Source organism: Trichoderma citrinoviride (genome assembly GCF_003025115.1).
Source record: "Trichoderma citrinoviride strain TUCIM 6016 unplaced genomic scaffold BBK36scaffold_7, whole genome shotgun sequence".
Lineage (NCBI taxonomy): Eukaryota > Fungi > Ascomycota > Sordariomycetes > Hypocreales > Hypocreaceae > Trichoderma > Trichoderma citrinoviride.
Window position 1 is genome coordinate 443,143 of NW_020194715.1, and position 20,160 is coordinate 463,302.

A 20,160-nucleotide genomic window follows, 5' to 3' on the forward strand; every position below is an offset into this window, starting at 1 on the left:
AGGAGAATGGGGGAAGTGGAGGCGCTGCTGGGCTTTGTGTGAAATGAATTTGCACTAGATTTGGGTTTGATTGGGAGTCTTTGTCTTTTGCAGGTTTTGATGGTTGAGCTCTGCGATTTCGGATTTTGCGCCTTGAGACTGATTTTTGGGTTCGAGGTATGAACTTTGGGTTTCTTGGTTTCTGGTCTGTTGGTTTGAGATTTGGATTCTTTTCGAGGCGAGTTTTTTTCTCTTTGAGACGATAGATCGCTGTGCGATTTGATTTGAACACCACTCAGTTTTCTTTTAGGGGGGTTGCAGAGATAGAGATGATCATGATGCCACTCTATGTAGACTTGTTTTTGCCGAAGATGATCGGATTAATATAGCGCTTTGGCGTATGGGTTCTATTACCGATCTATGTTGGCTGCATGGAATGACTGCTTCGTGATGGATGAATCTTCTATCTCGTGGCTATTCTATGTCGAAGTCTAGCTCGTTGGGGTCGGTGGTATAGACAGACGTATGAGCAATACCCGACCGACAGAGGCAAACCATATTCTTGATGCATGTTTTGTTCCCCTCTCCGCCTTACAATCATCTAGTCAAGAATGTAAGAGACTTAGCAATTGCTATCTGTAGTTGAATCAATCGTCATCTATTATTCTGAACTCAGGTAACTGTCGAGTTGTTGCCAGAGTTTGGAGCTGGCTGCTATATTGCCACATCTCCTTTCTCTCCTCTCTCTCCCTCTCCCTCCCTCAAAACCTCCCTTGTCTCTTTCATACCACTTCCCGTTCAACTGTCCTAGTAACATCAAATCGAGCAGAAAGAAAAAGGTTCATCGATTCCGATAAAACAAGCCCGTAAGTCCTTCGCCCGTCCTTACCTTACAGACCTTAACTCCTTCACCTTCCGAGTCGGAAACTCCCCTGCCCCAACGCACTGACCCTCTTTCTTTCTTCCAAACTTCTCAATCTCTCAAGTCTACGGATCCCACGCGCCCCATCTTATCTGTGACAAAAGAGACGAAACATCATCTTGATATGGCTGCCCACACGAATACACAACTCATGAACAAGGGCAGACAGTTGCTCTGGGTTTTCTTCTCAAAGATAAATGGGGGAAAAAGCAATCGCATATGAAATTCACAAGGCTGTGAGTATACACATATAGAGGTATGTAGTCAGGTCTGTTCGAATCGTCAACTGAGTTTCCTGAGCAGTTGGGATGAACTCACTTCCATCACGTCCAAAATTTGAGAGAGATTCAGTATAATGCTTCAATTAAAAAAAGTGCGATGACTGCTTTTTCCAGCAGATGCGTCGCCGTCCTGATTATATTCTACCTAGTCTAAGCACAACGCCAGTCCCATTAACAAGACTCGTCCCAGCAGAGGTGTTCTCCTATTCAGGCACCTGGAGGGAACGGTTCGGATTTCAATTAAACACTTCTTAGCATACAAGTTTCCAAAAACGGCGCCAGTTTTATGTTAAAAAGGGAGGCCCGAAGCGTGCACTATATAGGCTCATCTCGCCATGGCAAAGAAACGAGATGCGTGCACGCCGTATCTAGCCGTCAAAACCGAGTTCCTATATCTACGCACATGCATTTGTGAGGATTCGCGACCTCGGGGAGCCGCTGCCGGGTGTCGCGCCCGACCTCAGGGTACCTGTACTCACACCCAAGCAGTGCCGTTCACGGTGCCATTGTTGCGGGTTCTCTCCAGGCAAACCTCCTTGGTGACTTCGTCGAGGCATCCGAGGGCGGCGGCCACCAGGCCGAGAATCGGGAGGGATGGAGTAAGCGGCGAGCTGATGTACTCGGGGTGGTACTGGACGCCGACGAAGTAGGGGTGGTTCTTGATCTCGATAATCTCCATGCGCCTGCCGGTCTCGTCCTTGCCGACAAAGGACAAACCAGCCTTCTCGAGCTCGTCGACATAGGCCGGGTTGACCTCGTAGCGGTGACGGTGGCGCTCGTCCACAACGTCGGCGTTGCCGTACATGGCGCGGAGCTTGCTGTCCTCGCTGCCCGGCTGGAAGTGCGTGGTGCGCAGGCCAAGGCGCATGGTGCCGCCCTTGGTCTCCTTGGAGCCCTCAGGCATGAAGATGACGACGGGGTGCTCGGCCTGCTCCTCAAACTCCTCGGAAGTGGCCCCGGTAAGTCCGCACACGTTGCGCGCAAATTCGCAGACGGCCAGCTGCATGCCGAAGCAGATACCCAGCCAGGGCGTGTTGTGCTCTCGCGCCCACTGGGTGGCCTTGATGATGCCCTCGGTCGCTCTCTCGCCGAAACCTCCGGGGACAACCACGCCGGCTGCTGAGCAGACATCGTGCCACGCCTTGTGGTACAGGGCGGGGTCAACCTCCCGGGTCGAGTTCTCGAGGTGCTCCGAGTTGACCCAGATCAGGTTCAGCTTGCGCTTGCAGAAAATAGCCGCGTGCTCCAGCGACTTGTAGAGACTGAGGTAGCTGTCGTGAAGCTCGACGTACTTGCCAACCAGGGCAATGTCGACCGTCTCGGTGTACGTCTTTGAGATGACATCCTTCCACTTCTGCCAAATCTCTGCACCCATCTTGACTTGGGCCGGCTCGGGTGTTACCTTGTCCAGCGCCAGTAGCTCGCCTAGAACATCGGAAAGGCCTTGCTCCTTGAGGAGCAGAGGCACCTGGTATACGGTGGGCATGTCTCGGACGGCAATCACCTGCTCAGTCTCGACCTGGCAGTGAAGGGCGATCTTCTTGATGGTATCGGGTTCGAGGGGACGCTCGCAACGGCAGGCAATCTATGAACAAGTTAGACAAGTGCTGAAAGGACAGTGATCGTACCAGACGCGAGAATTACCAAATCGGGGATGAGACCAGCACTGCGTATGCTCTTGACAGCGTGCTGGGTGGGCTTTGTCTTTTGCTCGCCGTTGATGACGGGAACATATGAGACCTGGATGTTGACAAAGTTGTTCTTGCCGATCCTGTGGCGGAGTTGTGTGAGGGCTTCAACGAAGGGCATGTTCTCGATATCACCGACTGTGCCGCCCTGTCAAGAAAGTTAGACGCAGGTCAGATGGGTCAGGGAGGGGTCGAATGTACAAGTTCAACTATGAAAGAGTCAGCGGGCGGCCGGTCTATCTTGCAGTCGGGAAGGTGGAAGACGTACCAATGCAGACATCGGGCTCGGCGCCCGACTCGTCGATGGGGATTCTGGCAACGCGCTCGATCCACTCCTGGATGAGGTTGGTGACGTGGGGAACGACCTGGACGGTTTTGCCCAAGTAGTCGCCGCGGCGCTCCCGCAGACCAACTTCCAAGTTGATCTTGCCGGTTGTGATGTTGTGGTCTCGGGACAGGTTGATGCCCAGGTATCTCTGGTAGTGTCCAAGGTCCAGATCGCACTCGCCACTATAGCCTCGGGAGTCAGTCCCACCCTATGTCAAAGTTTTTCAGGAGACCCGGATTCCGATCAGTTGCGAGACACTTGTCTTTATGCTGCCCGTTTTTTTATTGTCGAGAGGGGAGACAAAGCACTGCTGGAGCGTCATACCCGTCGTCCAGGACAAAGCACTCTCCGTGGTCCTTGGGATTCATGGTGCCGGCATCGATGTTCAGGTAAGGATCGATTTTCTGTTGTCGTGGTTCGAGTTAGAAACTGATTCAGGGCTCTTCAGGCGAGACTGGGTTTTAGGTAATGCTCACGATGCAGGTCACTCGGAGTCCGAGGGTTTTGAGAAGCTACGGAGCGTCAGTATCCTAGGACCGGCAGAGACGAGACGAAGCATCAAAGCCTACCAGGCCGGTGGACGAGGCAATAATGCCCTTTCCGACACCTGCAGCAGTGTTAGCAGATCGTGTAGGGGTTCTGTGTAGATAGAGAGTGTTGCCGTACCGGAAATCACACCGCCCGAGACCAGAATGTAGCGCATGGTGACAAGAACAGTTTCGTCAAGATATGAGGATAATGATATGTTGACGATGACTGCGCATGTGAAGTTGCAAAGAAGATTTCCAGATTTTTTTTTTTTTTTGCCCAGTCGCGGTCCCGCGGTCCGTGCACTGCCCCGCATCTGGCAGGCGGCCAATGAATCCTCGCCGAGATCCCGCTAATGGTGCACACCGCCCTTGGTTCTGCCGGGCAGTATTTGGAGGGGTTCATGAGGTTTTGCATATGCACGCGCTTTAACGTGTTTTCTTGCGCAAAGACGTGAATCGAGACGGAAGAGCTTCACGATCACGGCATATAACTATGAGCATTTCGAGTGATTATACGGGTAGAGATCTTCCGCAGCCAGCTCGGTGCCACTTTGGTGACAGTACGTGCTGCTGTGTGTTCTGATTGTGGCTCTGCCCCTCCATGTTCGCTGCCCCAGACTCTTCGCTGCCCGGCGATCATGACTGAGGCTATTCCTAACCACACAGACGCAACTGGTGCCGAATCCCATGGTGTTGAATGACTCCACTGACGGCTGTCGACATCATTGCCACCGATGGCCCCCTTTTATCTGCTCTTTGTCTGTTCACGCTCATCTAGTATACGTCCCTTGTCACACCAGCGGATGCCAGGCTGAAGGTTCCGCTCTACCAAGGCAGGCATACCTAGGTAGTATAACCCTACCTATACAACCATCGTCACGAAGACCTGAAATGTACCGCTCCAGACGACTCTGTATCCATGCTGTCTTGCAAAGCTTCCATTTCAAACAAAAAACAAACTCTTTTTAATTTGGTCGAACAAGGCTTCCCACGCTCGTCTCCGCCCCCACCCAAGAGAACTTCAATCCCATGCAAAAAGGGTTACACTGGAGCCCATGTCCCGAGTCTCAATGGACACGAATTCGGCAATCCCTGAGAATTCGGTCCCGAGGAGCATCAACGTGACTGAACATTATGGTTTCGGGTTTTCCTAGTTCTGGAGGCCTGGCCTTGAAGGCAGGGGATATATAAGAGGTGGAATTGGACAACTTTGTTCAATGTAGGACTTCACCCCCGATATCACAGAATGGAAAACAACCTTGACGATGCAGGCTACCATCTTTACAGTTGCGATAGTCTCGTATCATAACACGGCGAGGCCGGCTGACAAGTAATGAGCCTCATAATTATGCCATTAAACCATCTGCTCACGCGTAGTAGCACTATGAGATGCAATTGCTCCTCAAGCATCGTATTGCAAAGTCCAAGGCCTCCAGCTGTGTATCGTAACCATATAGCGCAACACATATCGCATCAACACTAGTAACGAGGAGCCGGTCATCAAACTTTAGCATCAGAATTATAGTATTACGACTACTCTATCACAGAACTATCAAGTACTCATAAGTGTTCATCACAAGAATCCTCGTCATGTCACGTCATATCATAACCACTCCTTACAAACGCCGACGCATAAAGCTCCTCGGATCAGCCAAAGTGGCCGCAGTCCGGACATTCAGCCTTCTCCTGCTGTGAGCACCAGGCTTGCCGGAATGCTCCTTGCCATGGCCAAAGATGGCCCATTCGGCCACCGTGGCGCCGGTGCCGTTCTTCGCCTTGACATCCACGGGGTCAAGGCCCTGGTTTCCGACAATGAGGAGCGACGCGTATCGGGATGCGGCCACGGGGTGCGAGAGGGTGACGTTTGTCGTGTTGCCGATGGGGATGGCGATGGCGTTGAGGTCCTTGGTCGAGACGTAAGGGTCGGACAGCTCGATGTTCGTCAGCGAGGTGACGGTCGTGTACTTGGAGGAGCTGTGCCCGTGCGAGCCGAGCACCGTGGCGGGATCGCTCAGGGCCTCGTTGTGGAAGATGACGGTGGCGTTGACGGGAGGGGACTGGGCCCAGTCGAAGTGGAAGCCGGACACCAGAGATCCCACGTCCTCCTTGTCCAGCGACACGGTGATGGAGCTGACCTTGTCGGCGGAGGCGGGCTGCCACTTGGTCGACGTCGCGCCGTCCACGGCCGCAATGGGGAACTGACCGGGCACGTAGTCGTCGGGAGAGCTGGCGGCGTGGCACTGCACCAGGTTGCCGGCGTACGTCTGCTGCGAGCCGATCTGCTTGTTCGGGACGACGACGGAGCCCTTGACGGGCAGAGTATACGCCGTTGGGTCCTGTTCGGGGCCGGCGTGGATGGTGATGGACTTGTTGGCAAAGCGCTTGTCCGCTCCGTCAAGCGCAGCAACACCGACGGCGCGGCTGAGCGTCGTGTGGGTGTAGTTGGACCAGGCCGAGATGGGCCAGCCGCGCCAGTAAAACGTCCTGTATCTCAGATACGGGATCTGGGGAGGCAGGTTGGGCTCGATGTGGATGACGTCGTCCGGCACCAGCCGGAGGCCGAGGTAGCCAAAGAGGACGACTTGATGGGCGCCGCCGTGGCCGGTGAGGAACGGGTAGGCAGGGTGCGTGCCGCCGTTGACGCTGGCGTCGTCGATGAGCTGCTCGGAGATCTGGTAGAAGGGGGCGCGGGCGTAGGGCTTGAACGCGTTTTGCGCGTACGTGTATGCGGAGCAGCCGGAGGGCGAGATTTCGTTGGCGACGATGGAGAAGAAGGCATATGTCATGGCCGGTCCGTCGGGTGACTGCTTGTTGGCATACTGCAAGCAGAAGATGTTAGCATGGGCATTGGATGTAGCTAATGACGAGCTTTACAACATGGGCAGACTCACGTAGTCGAGGTCGTTGAGGGCATCCAGCGCGCTGTAGTTGGTGCCGTAGCTCAGGGGGTAAGTGAGCATAATCACATCGGCCTGCTTGACCACGGCGGTCCCGTTCATGGCGGTGAATTCGAGCGTCACTCCGTTCTCGCGAAGAACCAGAGCGTTGGACGCCATGTCGTCCCACGTCTTGTTCTGCTCAATGCCAAACTGCTTGCGGAAGCTGTTGGCCTTTTGGAGCGTCTCTGCGATGAGCGGCATGGTGTAGCCACCGGCGTCGACGTGGTTCGCATATTCATCCTAATTCACATGTTAGCCAAAGGAACATAAAGGAGATAAGGTGAAGCTCACAGGATCGGTCATGTTGGTCAGTGTCCACGACGTCTTGTTCGGCTGCAGCAGGTTGCCGTACAGCTGCGCAATCGAGTCGTACACTGGGAAGAGGTTCTTCTCAAAGTCTTCGGTGTCACCGTTTGTCACCCACTGGTTGACAAACGAGATGCCAATGTCTCCGTTCAGATGGTACTCGTAGTCCCAGCACGGGCCGGTAGCCGTGCAGTTTCCATAACGGCCGCTGGTCCACGGGAACACGGCCGCGGAAGCCGAGAAGAAGGTCTCGTTCTTGGAGCCCGCATAGGCCGTCTTGACGTTCTCCTTGGCCTGGCCGTATCGTGCCAGGCGGTAGTTTGTGATCCGCTCGGCGGCTTCCGGGTGGGCTGCCACCAGGCCGGGCTGCATCCAGAGGTCGGCGTCCCAGAAGATCTGTCCGGCATACGAGTCCGAGGTCAGTCCGCCGACGGAGATGCTGTCCACGTTGACGGGAGCCCCGTCGACGGCCTTGATGCCATTCTTGCCCACCGTGTTCTGCAGCAGATAGTAGGCGTTGGTGACTGCGATGATGGCAGAGTCGATGATGTAGCTGTCGGCAGGGAGCTTGCCCGTATGGGGGTCGGCGAAGCTGTCGACGGAGCTCTCCGGCATAACGGTAGCCCATTCCTCTACGTGTGCTTTGAGAGACTTGGCATACCCATTGCTGAGGCCTGCAGCGGCTGCCTTCTTGGCGACCTGCTTGGGGTTCTGGAAGGCATCAGAGGAGGCAGCTCCCACGAACTTGGTCACTCGCACAGTACGTCCGGCTGAGAACTTGACGGGGACAGCCTGTGCAATGGACGATGCGTTGGCATGTACATATGGCTTGTTGTGGACAATCTTGCGGCTCGACAGGTTGACGCCTCCAGAGCCGGTGATATCAGCATAGACGTAGGCCGTGACGTTGGCAACGCCATTGGGCCGCACCGCCGCGAAGATGGCACTGCCGTCCTCGCCGGACTCGACAAAGTCGGTGCGCACAGCAGCAAAGCCATCGAGCACGTTGACAATCGAAGCCTGGACGTTCTTGGACGCGGTGACTTGCATGTCGACCACGGCCTGGTTGACGTGCAGCTTGTTGGCGAAGAGGCGGTACGAGATGTCAAAGGAGCCCCTGTTGCCCTTGGGCGTCCACTTGTACGACCAGCTCAGGACGCCGGCCTTGTAGTCGTAGGTCGACCGGAAGTTGGAGATGGTCTTGTTGCTGACCGTGGCATCGAGGTACGTGTCGCCCCCGAGGTCCAGGATGAGGCCGCTCCAGTGCGGGATGCCGCTGATGGCCGTGTCCGAGCCGTACTGCGAGATCCACGGGAAGTTGGTGCCGTTCATCTCGGGCTGCGCGTCCCAGAAGCCGGCAATGGTCGCAAACGACTGCCGCCTCGAGAACAGGGGCCAGCCGCTGATGACATCGCCATCCTCCTCGGTGTCGAGCTCGAAGAAGGGCCCCGCGCTGGCCACGTTGATGCCCAGGTAGCCGTTGGCCACGGAGCCGCGGGCCTCGAAGGCGCCCTGCTTGAGCTGCGTCGTGCTGAGGAGCCAGTTGTCCTCGTCCCACGTTACGCCGTCGAAGCCCGTCTTGTAGACGTTCTTGCTAAAGTGGGATTCACCATTTGACCCGTCGTGCCTGTCGAGGCAGTTGGTGATGCGATCAATTAGTGTCGTGCCATGGACGGGGGAGACGAGCTGAAGCAGCGACAGCAGCGCCGCCGCAGAAGAGACCTTGAAAGCACAGAGTTAGCATGAGGTTTACGTGCTCCTTCGACCAAGTACACCATAGGCCACTCACTGTCGACCGCATTGTGCAGCCTTTCCACTGCCCTTACGAGGAAACACACAACGCCAATTGGAACCTCTTCCAGACAAAGAAACACGCAAGATGCCTGCCTACGGAGTGTCGCAACTGCTTGCAGACACGAGCTGGGGTTCCATCGCGACAGCTGGATATGCGGCCTCCTGCCCGGTATTTAAGCTATCCAGCTCCCAGCCCCCAGCGTTGGTACCTCGCCATGCAGATCACCGTCTTTGGCATGACTTCGGTGACATCGCGTGGGGAGAGGGAATGGGGGGGGAAGCGTTTGCTGGGGCAAGGCTGGGGTGCGTGGTTCTGTCATACGGAGAAACTGGATCCTGGCCGGGATCCCCCATCCTTGCCTTGCTTCGAGTCTTCCGACGTCGTTGTGGTGCCTTGGCTCGACTTGGCCTCCTGGGTGTTGGCAGGTCTTGAATCATGTCGTCACGACCCGTTTAGCCGTCTTCCAGGCTTCTGCCAACAAACTTGGACCTTGACGTGCATCAGGTTCACGTTGGATCTCCCCGAGAAGACAGGCAAAAGCACTGACGCTAATTACGTACCGTCTCCAGTGCTCCACGATCATGAACCCGCATGCTCGCAAATATCGACAAGGCTGCTGGCAATTCCGGTGAATTACCCCACAAAGATGCCCCAGACACAACGGCAGCGAGCCGGGAAAAGGGCCGATAGAGCCATAGAGCCCCATGGCACAACCCGCTGCCGGCGCGCACCAGGAACCAGGAGAATGCTAAGGAGCTTGTCATGGTGCTTGTAAAGGAGAGGGAACCACTTGTAGTGAGAGGGAGCATTGCAGCTAATGCAGGCAGATGCCGGTTTCGGTGAGAAGTGACATGCTTGGACAGCTAGTCAGTCGTGATGATCTGCCCGGACGAGCGCCGTATGCAAGGAAGCCTGGTTTTCTGTGCCTGGCCTGGGCCTCGTCGCCGGCGAGATGGCGGGCAAAAGTTCCTGGTGGCAGAGTCCCGGTCTTGCGTTCTGCATGGCCATACCGAGATAGCCGGATTGGGGAAGTCCACGGCAATGCCGTCAGAGGAACTACGACCATGAAGAGTCAAGTGAACGACAACCCCCGGTCAGCCATGAGGCTTCGAGAACGTCTGATGCGGAGGAGGCAATCCGGCCGACGGGGGGTCAAGGAAAGGATGTTTCCCCAGACTTGGTGGTGCATGCTTACTCTGCTTTTGCCGGCATGGGTGCATTTGCCTTGGGTGGAGAGGCTCAATAGAGTAACAGCTGCGATCAGACCGAACCGTGGAAAAGTCTGGAATCTCATGGCCTCGTAATTCTCCCCGGCTCAGCTCGAGCTCTGCATGCATGTACAGTACAACGAACGAACATGCCGGCCCGACTGAATGGTTACTGCGGGCTGTGGTAGCCACCCGGAGGACAGGGGCTCTCGCTCTGCTCATGTTCGGCGGTTCCGGGTTGTTTGACTGCATTTCTGTTGAATCCCATCAGGATACATCTGTTTGAAGCTTCTTATCGCATTTCTACATGGGCAGTAGGAGGCTGGCGTGGATGCAGTTGGCAACGAGGAACGTCTGATTAAGCTCATATCAGGATTGTTAGACTTTTTGCTCCTCGGATTTATATCCGACGATAAGTGGCACAAAGGTCATACATGTCAAATGTGAGTTGATCAGCAACCTTGTTTGGTGTGATGGTGCCGGTTTGACAGTCAGCACTTGTCATCTCTCAGTGTGCCTCTAACACGCCTCCCACACGATCCCGTACGCTACCTTTTGTCTTAGTTTCAATACTCATTTCTAAGTAGAGGCCGGACAACTCAGCAGGTGTAAAAAATCGTTACTGCAGATGCTAAATCGGATCCATTCACACATACATCACTTCTCAGTTCACTTTCTCTCAACCAGTCTAAATGTTGTAGGGTAAGGTAGGATTTAGCTTAGCATTGCAAAGTCTTACCAGGGTTGTCAACTCTTTGATTCATCGCCGGCTTGGCGGCTGCTCATTCTTTGCCCCAAGATGAGTCATAAATCAGGAGAGTCACGATAATGGCCAAAAGGCAAATATGAAGCGCCGCATGCCAGCCAGATCTGGGAACCAAAGCCGGCAACCTCGATTAAACTTGCCTTGTGTAAATAAACACCAATCACATTCAGCGCGCAAAAATCTCCAAAAGTGACACATGCGGCTGCCAGATGAACCATAAACCTTGATGCCGTTGCCTGAGTCACCGGCATCTCCTGCTTGATAGCAGAGTAGATCTTGCAAGGCTGTGCTGAGGTGTAATATCACCTAGCCTTCAACCATGTAAACAATCACTAGCTCATCAACGCTTTTTTCAGGACTGCCGTAGCAAACAGCGCAATACTCTCTCCTGGCACCACCATCATTTACCAACCCATTCGATTGAAGAATGCCTCTTAGAATCATCGACTATAAAGATGTCCTACAAGATCTGGACAGGGGCATCCCCACGGCGTTCAACACCAACTTCCACACCGAGGCAGACGCGCCAGGCTTTCCGATCCCGTCTAACAAACCGTTCAACTATGGCATATGGCTGCCCCTAATACTCCGGTCGCGACAAATTCCTGCTTCCAACCTCCAGGTCGTCATCCTCCGTCGGCCGCAGATCGAGCTCCTGGTCAAGGCTGCCGCCGCCTCTATCCATACCCGTGTGCTCAACCGATCCTACGCTGAGGACCTGCAAGAAGAAGTCTATCCTGCGTTCCAATCGCTTAATTTCCCGCCCGAGGGGCTCTTTATGCGCTTGGGAGCGTGTTCGCCAAAGGACGGCGCGCACACGACTCCTGGCGTGCTCGCGTTTCATTCCGTGGAGGACATTGTGCTTCGCATGACCACGTCGCTGAGGACCTGGAGTGCTCTCACCAACATCCTTAACAGCGCTGCGGAAGAGACACACGCTTATTTCCTTCCGTTCGACTCGAGACTGCAGTCTTCGCGAGAATACCGCGTCTTTTGCTGCCCCGGATCGCTCCAAATCACCGCCGTCAGTCAATACGAATGGCACAAGCCCTGGATCTTTGCCGAGAAGGACCACCACATGATGTCGCTCAGGGCTCAATCGATCATCAACTCCATCGGGAGGGTGCATGATGACATTCTTGAGTTTATGCAGGCGTATGAGGATCGCGGGTTGGAGAGGGTCATTCGCAGGCAGGGATTCACTTTTGATGTGTTTTATGACAAGGAAATTGCCTGGTGCAGCTTGATCGAGCTCAACACGTTTGGGGTGCGAAGCGCATGCGGGTCATGCCTCTTCCACTGGTTGAGTGATCGCGCTTTGCTTTATGGAGAGGATCTGGAGTCTGGTTGTGAGTTTCGTGTGACGATGAGCTATGATGAGTATTGGGGGGAAAGGGGGACCGCTCGAGATTCGTCAATATTGAGTTGGCTTGACACGTTCAATTGAAAGGGACCTGGGGCGTCCGTGGGACAAAAGAGGAAATAACACGTTTGCGGTATTATTCAATACGACATAACGAGCCCCTTCATTGAGAGATGGGAATATGTGTACTTTGGGCTGCCTCTGTCACGAGCGCCAGTTGCAGCTAAACGAACATTGACAGGACTTTATCCTACAAGCGAGTAGATACGAGAGAACAGAGTGTGTTGTATCAAAGGAAATTACATTACAATAAGTGATGGGAGATTATTTAGTGTACAAGAGCGAACATGTCCAACTCCACGCTGATCCAATATGCTTATACTTACAACGAAGCTCTGCCTCAATCCTTCTCCAGTGCTGGGTATTCCGGCAGCTGCCACTTCGACGTCAATCCATCCAGCCCGCTCATTTCACCAACACGGAGCCACGCCGCCAATCTCGCAAACAGATGGAGAATCCAGATCCCGAGGTCCGTCTTGGGCGTCAGTAAATCCTCAAACCACTCGTAGCCTCCGTGCATGGACGTGGCAACAGGCCGGAACTTTTCCTCATAATTCTTGCACCCCTGGATGACGTCCGCTGACGGCGATGAACCGTCCTTCTTCAGCAGCGTTGCAATCTCTCCTGCTAACATGTAGGCTCCTACCAAGCCCCACGCGCATCCGTAGCCGCCTGCTGTATGGCAGTGCGCCGCGTCGCCGAGGAGAACGACTCGGCCCTTGGACCAGGACCCTGGCGGGAGATGCACCTCTTGGATGGGCGTAATGTATAGGTCGTCGGCCTCTGGAGCGTGTAGGAGCGCATGCATGAACCGATCACATTCCCAGCCGCCTCCCTGATATATCTCGGCTACAGCCTTCTTGATGGTCGTCAGATCTCCGGATTCCAGCGCCGCGTCAAGGGAAGGCTTCCTTCCACGGAATATCATGTACACCCGCGTCAGCTCGGGAACGTCCTTTCTCGTGCCGATGATTCGCGCCCCTGGCAAATGACAGAACGTCGCCCGGTCCGAGTCCCCGGGATTCGTGGGGACGCTGAAGTAGCCGATGTAACCCCCCATTTGGCGCCGAGGATCCGGTGCGCCTTCGCCGAGCATCATCCTGCGCGTCCGCGAGCCGGTTCCGTCTGCGCCAATGACGAGGTCAAAGTCTTCTACGTGGTCGTCTTGGAAAGTGACGTGGACTTTGCCATGAGGATCACTCTCGTCGTCCTGGGTGAAGCCCTTGATGGTGGTGTTGAACAGATGCCGCACGTTGGGGTGGTTCTCTGTAAGTGAATACAGGATCTTGACGAGATCCCCTCGCATGATTTCGTATTCTGATGTGAAGCCTTGTCGCCCCGAGCCGCTCTCCGCGACTGGGAAGAAGGCTTTGATGTTGCCGTGGCGGTCGATGAGCTGCATGCCGGGCTCGTGGACGGATGCAGCTTTCACGGCCTCCTCGATGCCCATCTTCTTCATGAGGGGAACCCCTTGGCCGCGCATATCGACTTGCTGGCCTGAAGCTCGCACTTGAGGGGCTCGTTCGACGAGAGTGATGTGAGCGCCGATGCGGAGGAGCCAGTATGCTGCCGCTGGGCCGGCGATGCCGCCGCCGATGATGAGGACTTTTAGGGGTGCCATGATGGGGTGGGTATCACTTGTATAGATGAGAAGCTGATGATGATCATATGAGTTGTTGAAGTGTTGGGACGTTGGCACACTGTTATAGATATAGATTGGAATAGCTCCAGGCAGCGATCAACTGGACCATATCTATACGCCTAAACTTTGAGGCCATCGTAGCCAATTCCTCCTCCCTTCAAGTTTCCTCGGGCAAGCTGAACGACCCGAAAGTCTCCTCTCCTGTACGACGTCGAAGCAGACAAGAAATGAATCCAACGCGTCACTGTCCAAGCTAGCAAACAGTCCATCGCCAGTAGCACGACACGCCAGGCATGGAACCGGCTACATTGTATGGTCAAGACAAGCTGCCTAGCGGCGCCACAGCGAATCCTTCGGCAGGGATAGAAGGGGGCCGGCACTAAAGTCCCAGTTTTCGACGCTTTCTGCGAAGTGCTTTTTTGGTTTCCCGTTATTGTGAGGCTGAACACACACGGCACTCGTTGTCATAAGCGAAGGGGGCGGCCCTCTTTCGTTGTTAGAGTCAGAGGAAGAGGGCCAGAGTGGGTTGATTGCGTGGAGGGGACACGTGTATTTCATGCGTGGAGGTTGAGGCTAATGCATGTTGCCGAGATGAACAGCTCTTTTTGGAGGGGATACAGCATGAACTGCCTTTGAGTCATCCTCTTGAGGTTCGGCTCGTGATGTGGTTTGAAACAGGGTCTCTGATCTTTTAGTCCTTCGAGTACACTTTGTGCTACGTCGGCTTTCTATTGAGCATGTGAAACTTTCCGTGATCCTGACCGTTGAGGTGTCACTCGAGATATGCATAACAGTTTGTTCGAGCGGATGTAAGTGGCCTTGACACCTCTTTCCCGTAATTACGTGTATCGTCAGAAGCCCGCAATAGCTTCATTCTCGTGAGTCTCACCTCGGACAATTCTAGTGTCCAATCGACTTACATCCACCTTACTAGCTTCGGGAGCCAATGTACCTCTTCGGCTTTGGCTGCCTCTCCCTGCCTCTCCACATTCGGGCCTGTCGTCCTTTGCGGCGAATTCGGTGAATTGACGGCGATGCTGTTTTTTTTAAAGAGCCCCAAGATCTGCCTTGAGGTCGGCCTCGGCTTCGCTTTCCGTGATTACGTCCGACCTTATCTCCTCCTCTTCTTTTTGTTTCAATTCCAGGTTAAGTCCCCTCTGCGAGTCGATGTCAACCTAGTCGTTGACATCATGCTCATATGCTTCACCCGAGCTCTGGACCTCGCAGACTCACATGCTGTTGCTGACTCGGTCGTGTTTCTGTGCAGTATCATTTCCAGTCTCGGCATATCTCTCTTGAGCAAGCAGGGTTCGCCCTAGAAAGAGCACGATGGTCTGGTTATATGGATGGTAAGGATTGTACTTCCCGTCCTTCACGGGAAGTAAAGCTTTGAGATTCTTTCAGCTTTCAAATTTTCCTATTCAAAGTGCAGCCTCAGGTGAGCCACAAAAGAGCTTCAAAGTCCAGACCAGCAGCTTCTTCGAGAGGAATCGCAAACGACCGAATGACACTCCATATCGGGAAACTGGCGCTGATAGCACAGTGTCTGGCTTCAAAGCAATGAGTCAACTCTTCGATCGCCAGGGACAAGATCCTTCAGACCCATTTTGCCAAACTTCTTTTGCACATACAGCAATTGTTTAGAAGCACCGAGAAATGTCACCTTCTCTTGACGAGATCCGACATACAACTCGCCGAACCCAAAAGTACAATTGTCGGGAAGCTGTGACTTTGCTCTTGAAGGAGGATTGCGCCAGAACGCAAAGGGGTCCGGATCGTCTTCATCATCGAGCAAGCTCATCAAATCATCCAGAAGACGCAGTCGTCGCGACTGCCAGTAATTCCCAGCTTGGGAGTCCCATATCCTTTCGAACTGATCTATAAGCCTGCCGGACTCCTTCATCGTGCCCGAATTGGTCCTCAGTCACCACAGACATTGGCAAATACTTCTTGAGCTTCTGCGGGATCGACTCCTAGATTAATAGTTTGCGAGTCTTAGTGGATTGTACTCCTGATCAGATATTCTTTAGTCGTGAAATTAAGAAGTCTGATCTTGTCATTCATGATGTTGACCAACTCTCGACCAGTACTCAAGAGCATCTTTGCAGGATCAGGCACCTCGTATGCGTCTACAGATTCCCTCGTCGGCCTTGAGTCCGCCCACCCAGGTTGGTACGGCAAGGCGTGTTTGGTCGTTGTCAACTCCCAAGGTTCTGCCAGACGCTACAGTAAAAGCCCAAAGATATTTCGTGCGTACTATTGCGGCCTCACTCCTGGATCCAACAATTCCATCTGGAGCTCGATCATATGCAATCTCAAGGCCCAGTGGCAAACGATTCCGCATCCGCTCAAAGCCGTCTTACGAATATGCTCCGCACAACTCCTTCATCGACAGGCTTACCCAGAGCAATACGCCGTCCGACGTGTCTATAAGTTCCTTAATGACCATATCCTTAGACCTTTAGCGGTTGTAGGAGCTCGCTCTTCGGACTTTGGTAATGATAAAGGCCTTGAGGTCGGCCTGCAGGAAATAACTGGATATGCGGATCCGATATGTTGAACCCTGTCCATCAAACATATGCGGTCTGCCAGTAACGCAATCTTGAAGCGAGGGGACTCGTCGAGTATTTCACGCAGCCAGACGAATAGTTCGCTAGTTGGATCCCGATTCTCATCGAATGCCGCAAATGACTGGATACGTTTCAAGGGAGCGGCCACGTAAACCGATATGCCGGCCGAGTTTAGGCAGATATCTGTCAACCAAGTCGTTGTTTGAGACGCAAGGAAATGCCCATCTGCTTCCAGGGCCGTCCGTGTCTTGACCATTGTCCAAATAAGGAACACCATGGCCCTAACTACTGCCTTCGCCGGGTACGTGATCCGCTGACACTCGATGCGCACGCACGTTGTATCTCAGTAGACTATGACGTTCCGTTCCAGGTATTTTCTCCGGCAAATCTTGGGCAGCATCGTTCGGGTTGCTCCTTGCAAAGAACGTCAGGACCTTGGCCATTCCAGCAAATGCGTCCCCAACCCCTGAGGAGTCCCAGTTCCGCCTTGCTACGTAAAGCTTGCCATAGCACGTCGCCACGTATCATGCTACCAGCTGGAGAATCCCACCGCTTGACCAGTGTGTTGGTACAGGCATCCAACAACACGTTGATGGCATCATCCGATGGTACCTCAAATTATAAATGCAGTCCGGTCGTGATACTGTCTCTCGCAGAGTGATGTTGTATGCTGGCGTGTATGACACGTTGCATGACAACCACCGGGTAATTATTCGATCCAACTGTGAATCTGGCCTGTAATAAGGCGTTCAATTCGGTCTCACTGAAGCAGGAGACGTCAATAGTGCCCCTGAAATCATAACCAGGCTCACCATTCATTGACTAAGGTAGGTAGTGGAAATGTCGACAATCGTCTTGTGCAGAGCGCCCACGTTGACCTCTCCCGTGTAGCTGATGACGCAGTTGTAGATTTATATGACCAGTCGTGGCGTCGTAACCACGGTAGCCCATAGAGTGATGGTATTCTTCTTCGCACACTTCTCGAGTGCAGATGCCATGATTCGTGGGTGGTAGCCCCCGTTTGCTGCATCACTTTGTTTGATAATAACATCATTGTTTACACCGTAATGATAAGAGACCAGAGTCGCGGGCGAAAGTAGTGTCCACGTCATCCCGTCTCCAGCCGTCAATCCTCCCAGGCCCCCAGCTAGCGTTGTGTAGAGGCGTCACTTGATCGAAATTGTCGCGGCATTGGGAACTGTATCCAGAAGAGTGATGGGGATTCGGCAAGGTGCAGTTACCGTTGTATAACCGAGCGGCAGTTCTGGATCAGACTATGATTGAGCATGCGAATCAGCATTGGGCGTTAAACGCCGGTTTTGACGATGGACGGCTTCTCAGGATCTACGACGTGGGCATAGTGAGTTGTGGCGCTTGTGCTTCTCACCGAAGGCTCAACTACCGTGCAACTGTCAGATCGTACCAGTGCTTTGTCTTAAAATTGAATCAATGCGTTGACCATTAACAAGTGAAGAATGGGCTGGCCTAGGCTTTTCGTCGACCTATTTCGCTGTGTACTTACCCAAATGGGTTGATCAGAAGAGCAAGGGCAAACGTGAAAATGGCCACTACAGCTGGTATAAGTTGTCTGAGCATGTCAGTGAGCGTAGCTGACTATGAGACGCGGTCGTTCTTTATACCTTCCACAATGAGTCCACAAGAAGCGGAGGGATTTGACGCATTCTTGTGAGGCCTTGTCGTATTGTTGTGAATCCACCAGTTGACGAGGTTTGCTATATCAAACCCACTTCAGCTGACCGATGCCAAAGAAAGCCCTGAACAAAACATACGGACAGTCTATGCGAAGGAGTTTGAGCAACCGTACTTTTGCCACAAGCATCCATAGCGAGACCTTGATGAAAAGGGTGCAAGTCGCCACGAAAGGTGTAGATATTGGTCCCGAGGCCAAGGAGATAGTACTGCTCGTTCATATCGCCGCAACGCCGGGACGAGCACGAAGGAAACTTGGACAGAAAACATGAAGGTCATCTAATGAACAACATCGGTTCGAGTGACGTGGTAGTCTGCTCGATTGGGAGCCTCTGGCGCTGTTTCTGCATCTCGTTTCGATTTTGAAGCTGAGACTTGGAGTAATGGACTGTCAACCTGCTTTTTTGGTCATAACAGGAGTATCTTAGAAACGGTGTGATAGATAGGCATCTTACGTGGACGATATTGAGTCCATATTGGCATAGATGTCCCTGTCGGTAGAGATATCATATGTTCAACGTGCAAAGATACATAGCTGGGCAGAGAGCTGTAGAGATTGATGGAGTATCGATGTGAAATGATAACTAGGTAGAATTTTGAAAGTAACCCAGCCGATACGTATCTAGTACCTACGCGTGTGTACGGAGTATACGGCAACGATCGATAGGAACAAAGTATCCCAAGTATGATAGTCTGGTTGATAATGCAATTGGTGCAAGTTATCAGACAGCCAGCGACATTAAGTTCCTGAGTCTGGCCAAAACTGGAAGATACAGCGGGCACCATTTGTCCAATGTGACAGGGAAATCTTGAGTCTTCCAAACAAATAGTCAAACGACAGGGAGCCAGCAGAAGCTCCGTCCCGGTCGATGAACTACCAGCTGGAAACCCGCCCTGTCACGTTGAATGCCAGATATGCCAATCTGGCGATGGTGTCATTCAAGCCCTGGATGGAAGGTTAAACGCAACCATAAGTAGGTAGTCAGTTGGACGAGGAAAATCCCGTAGCGTTTTCTATGCTTCACAGCCTGTGACGTGATAATTTACCAAGCGGTTATGTATGAACCCTTCGAAGTATATGTTGGTGATGCATGCCTTTCATAGTCTAGCAAAATATGACTGCAAAAAGAGTCTGCGTTCTCGTGGAGGCCTTTGCTTGAAAATGCAACACTGGGCTGATGTCTCTGCAAGGTAGATATGACAAAGGACGCAGATGATTTTGGTTGCATTCGCAGCACCCCGCTTGCCCGCTCAGATCAAGGATTAGATAAAATATCGTTGTAAGAATTAAATTCAGATTATGCTTGATATTTTCTTGGTTCAATGCAGATCCGGACGCGTGTTGAAAACGTGGTATTAAGCTATCCTCGGTATGCTAAAGAGACAGAGAGCCCCAGTTCGCTATGAGAGGGCAGACAATAGCTGAAGGGGAGTCGCGCAAGTACATACCAAGATGTGACAAACTTGAATAACTGCGATTGGGTGAACTTACGAAAGATGATGGCTGGAAGATGGGATGAGCGCGTACATGGCGGTGTGCTCAGCTCATGCACGCCGTGTTAACCGACATGATTGGAAGAGTAAACACCAGGACTCGCAATTGGGTTCAAGGTGCCGGAAAGTTTAGAACCAATGGAAAACTTGGACCTTGACAATGAACGGATTGGATTGTCGGATGGGCATTCACATGTAATACAGAAGTATCGTCAGGCTCACCACTTCCAGACCCGTTACTAGAACGGCATCAAATGGCTAAAAGACTTTACTTCTGATCAACGAGGGGTTTGCTGAGAAGTTTTCAGCTGATGAGGTAGCGGACACGTCCATAACAAGAGTTGACTGCTTTGGTCTTCTTTCAAGAGTTGGCGAAGAGATGGCTGAAAGATACACCGTAATCTTGCCGTTTCCACCAGTTGCCGGGACATAATATACAGTATTATACTGGCCATGGAGACTCGTCTTTGACGTCTATAGCCGAGGTACGGACTGGTCATGCATTTCACGAAGAATATATACCCACCCTGTCTGAGAGGAGCTGAAAACTTGGAAAAAGCATGAACTCCGCAGGCCATC

The 20,160-nt window shown here is 53.0% G+C and overlaps 4 protein-coding genes across 4 annotated transcripts; 1 reads left to right on the forward strand and 3 right to left on the reverse strand.

The window, feature by feature from the left end:
- Positions 1-1,657: 1,657 nt before the first annotated feature.
- Positions 1,658-3,901, reverse strand: BBK36DRAFT_1159271 (CTP synthase; the record flags this gene model as incomplete). The annotated part of the gene is made up of 8 exons (XM_024894183.1): positions 1,658-2,767; positions 2,827-3,018; positions 3,072-3,079; positions 3,139-3,380; positions 3,523-3,602; positions 3,675-3,710; positions 3,768-3,805; positions 3,865-3,901. The coding sequence occupies 8 exons, from the start codon at positions 3,899-3,901 to the stop codon at positions 1,658-1,660; spliced, it is 1,743 nt and encodes a 580-aa protein (XP_024749544.1).
- Positions 3,902-5,344: 1,443 nt separating this feature from the next.
- Positions 5,345-8,774, reverse strand: BBK36DRAFT_1159272 (carbohydrate-binding module family 32 protein; the record flags this gene model as incomplete). The annotated part of the gene is made up of 4 exons (XM_024894184.1): positions 5,345-6,547; positions 6,620-6,907; positions 6,959-8,695; positions 8,763-8,774. The coding sequence occupies 4 exons, from the start codon at positions 8,772-8,774 to the stop codon at positions 5,345-5,347; spliced, it is 3,240 nt and encodes a 1,079-aa protein (XP_024749545.1).
- Positions 8,775-11,169: 2,395 nt separating this feature from the next.
- On the forward strand, positions 11,170-12,189 carry BBK36DRAFT_1200408 (hypothetical protein; the record flags this gene model as incomplete). The annotated part of the gene is made up of 1 exon (XM_024897131.1): positions 11,170-12,189. One exon carries the CDS (start codon positions 11,170-11,172, stop codon positions 12,187-12,189), a length of 1,020 nt encoding a protein of 339 aa, XP_024749546.1.
- Positions 12,190-12,505: 316 nt separating this feature from the next.
- Positions 12,506-13,786, reverse strand: BBK36DRAFT_1200410 (FAD/NAD(P)-binding domain-containing protein; the record flags this gene model as incomplete). Its single annotated transcript, XM_024897132.1, has 1 exon — positions 12,506-13,786. The coding sequence occupies one exon, from the start codon at positions 13,784-13,786 to the stop codon at positions 12,506-12,508; it is 1,281 nt and encodes a 426-aa protein (XP_024749547.1).
- Positions 13,787-20,160: the final 6,374 nt, after the last annotated feature.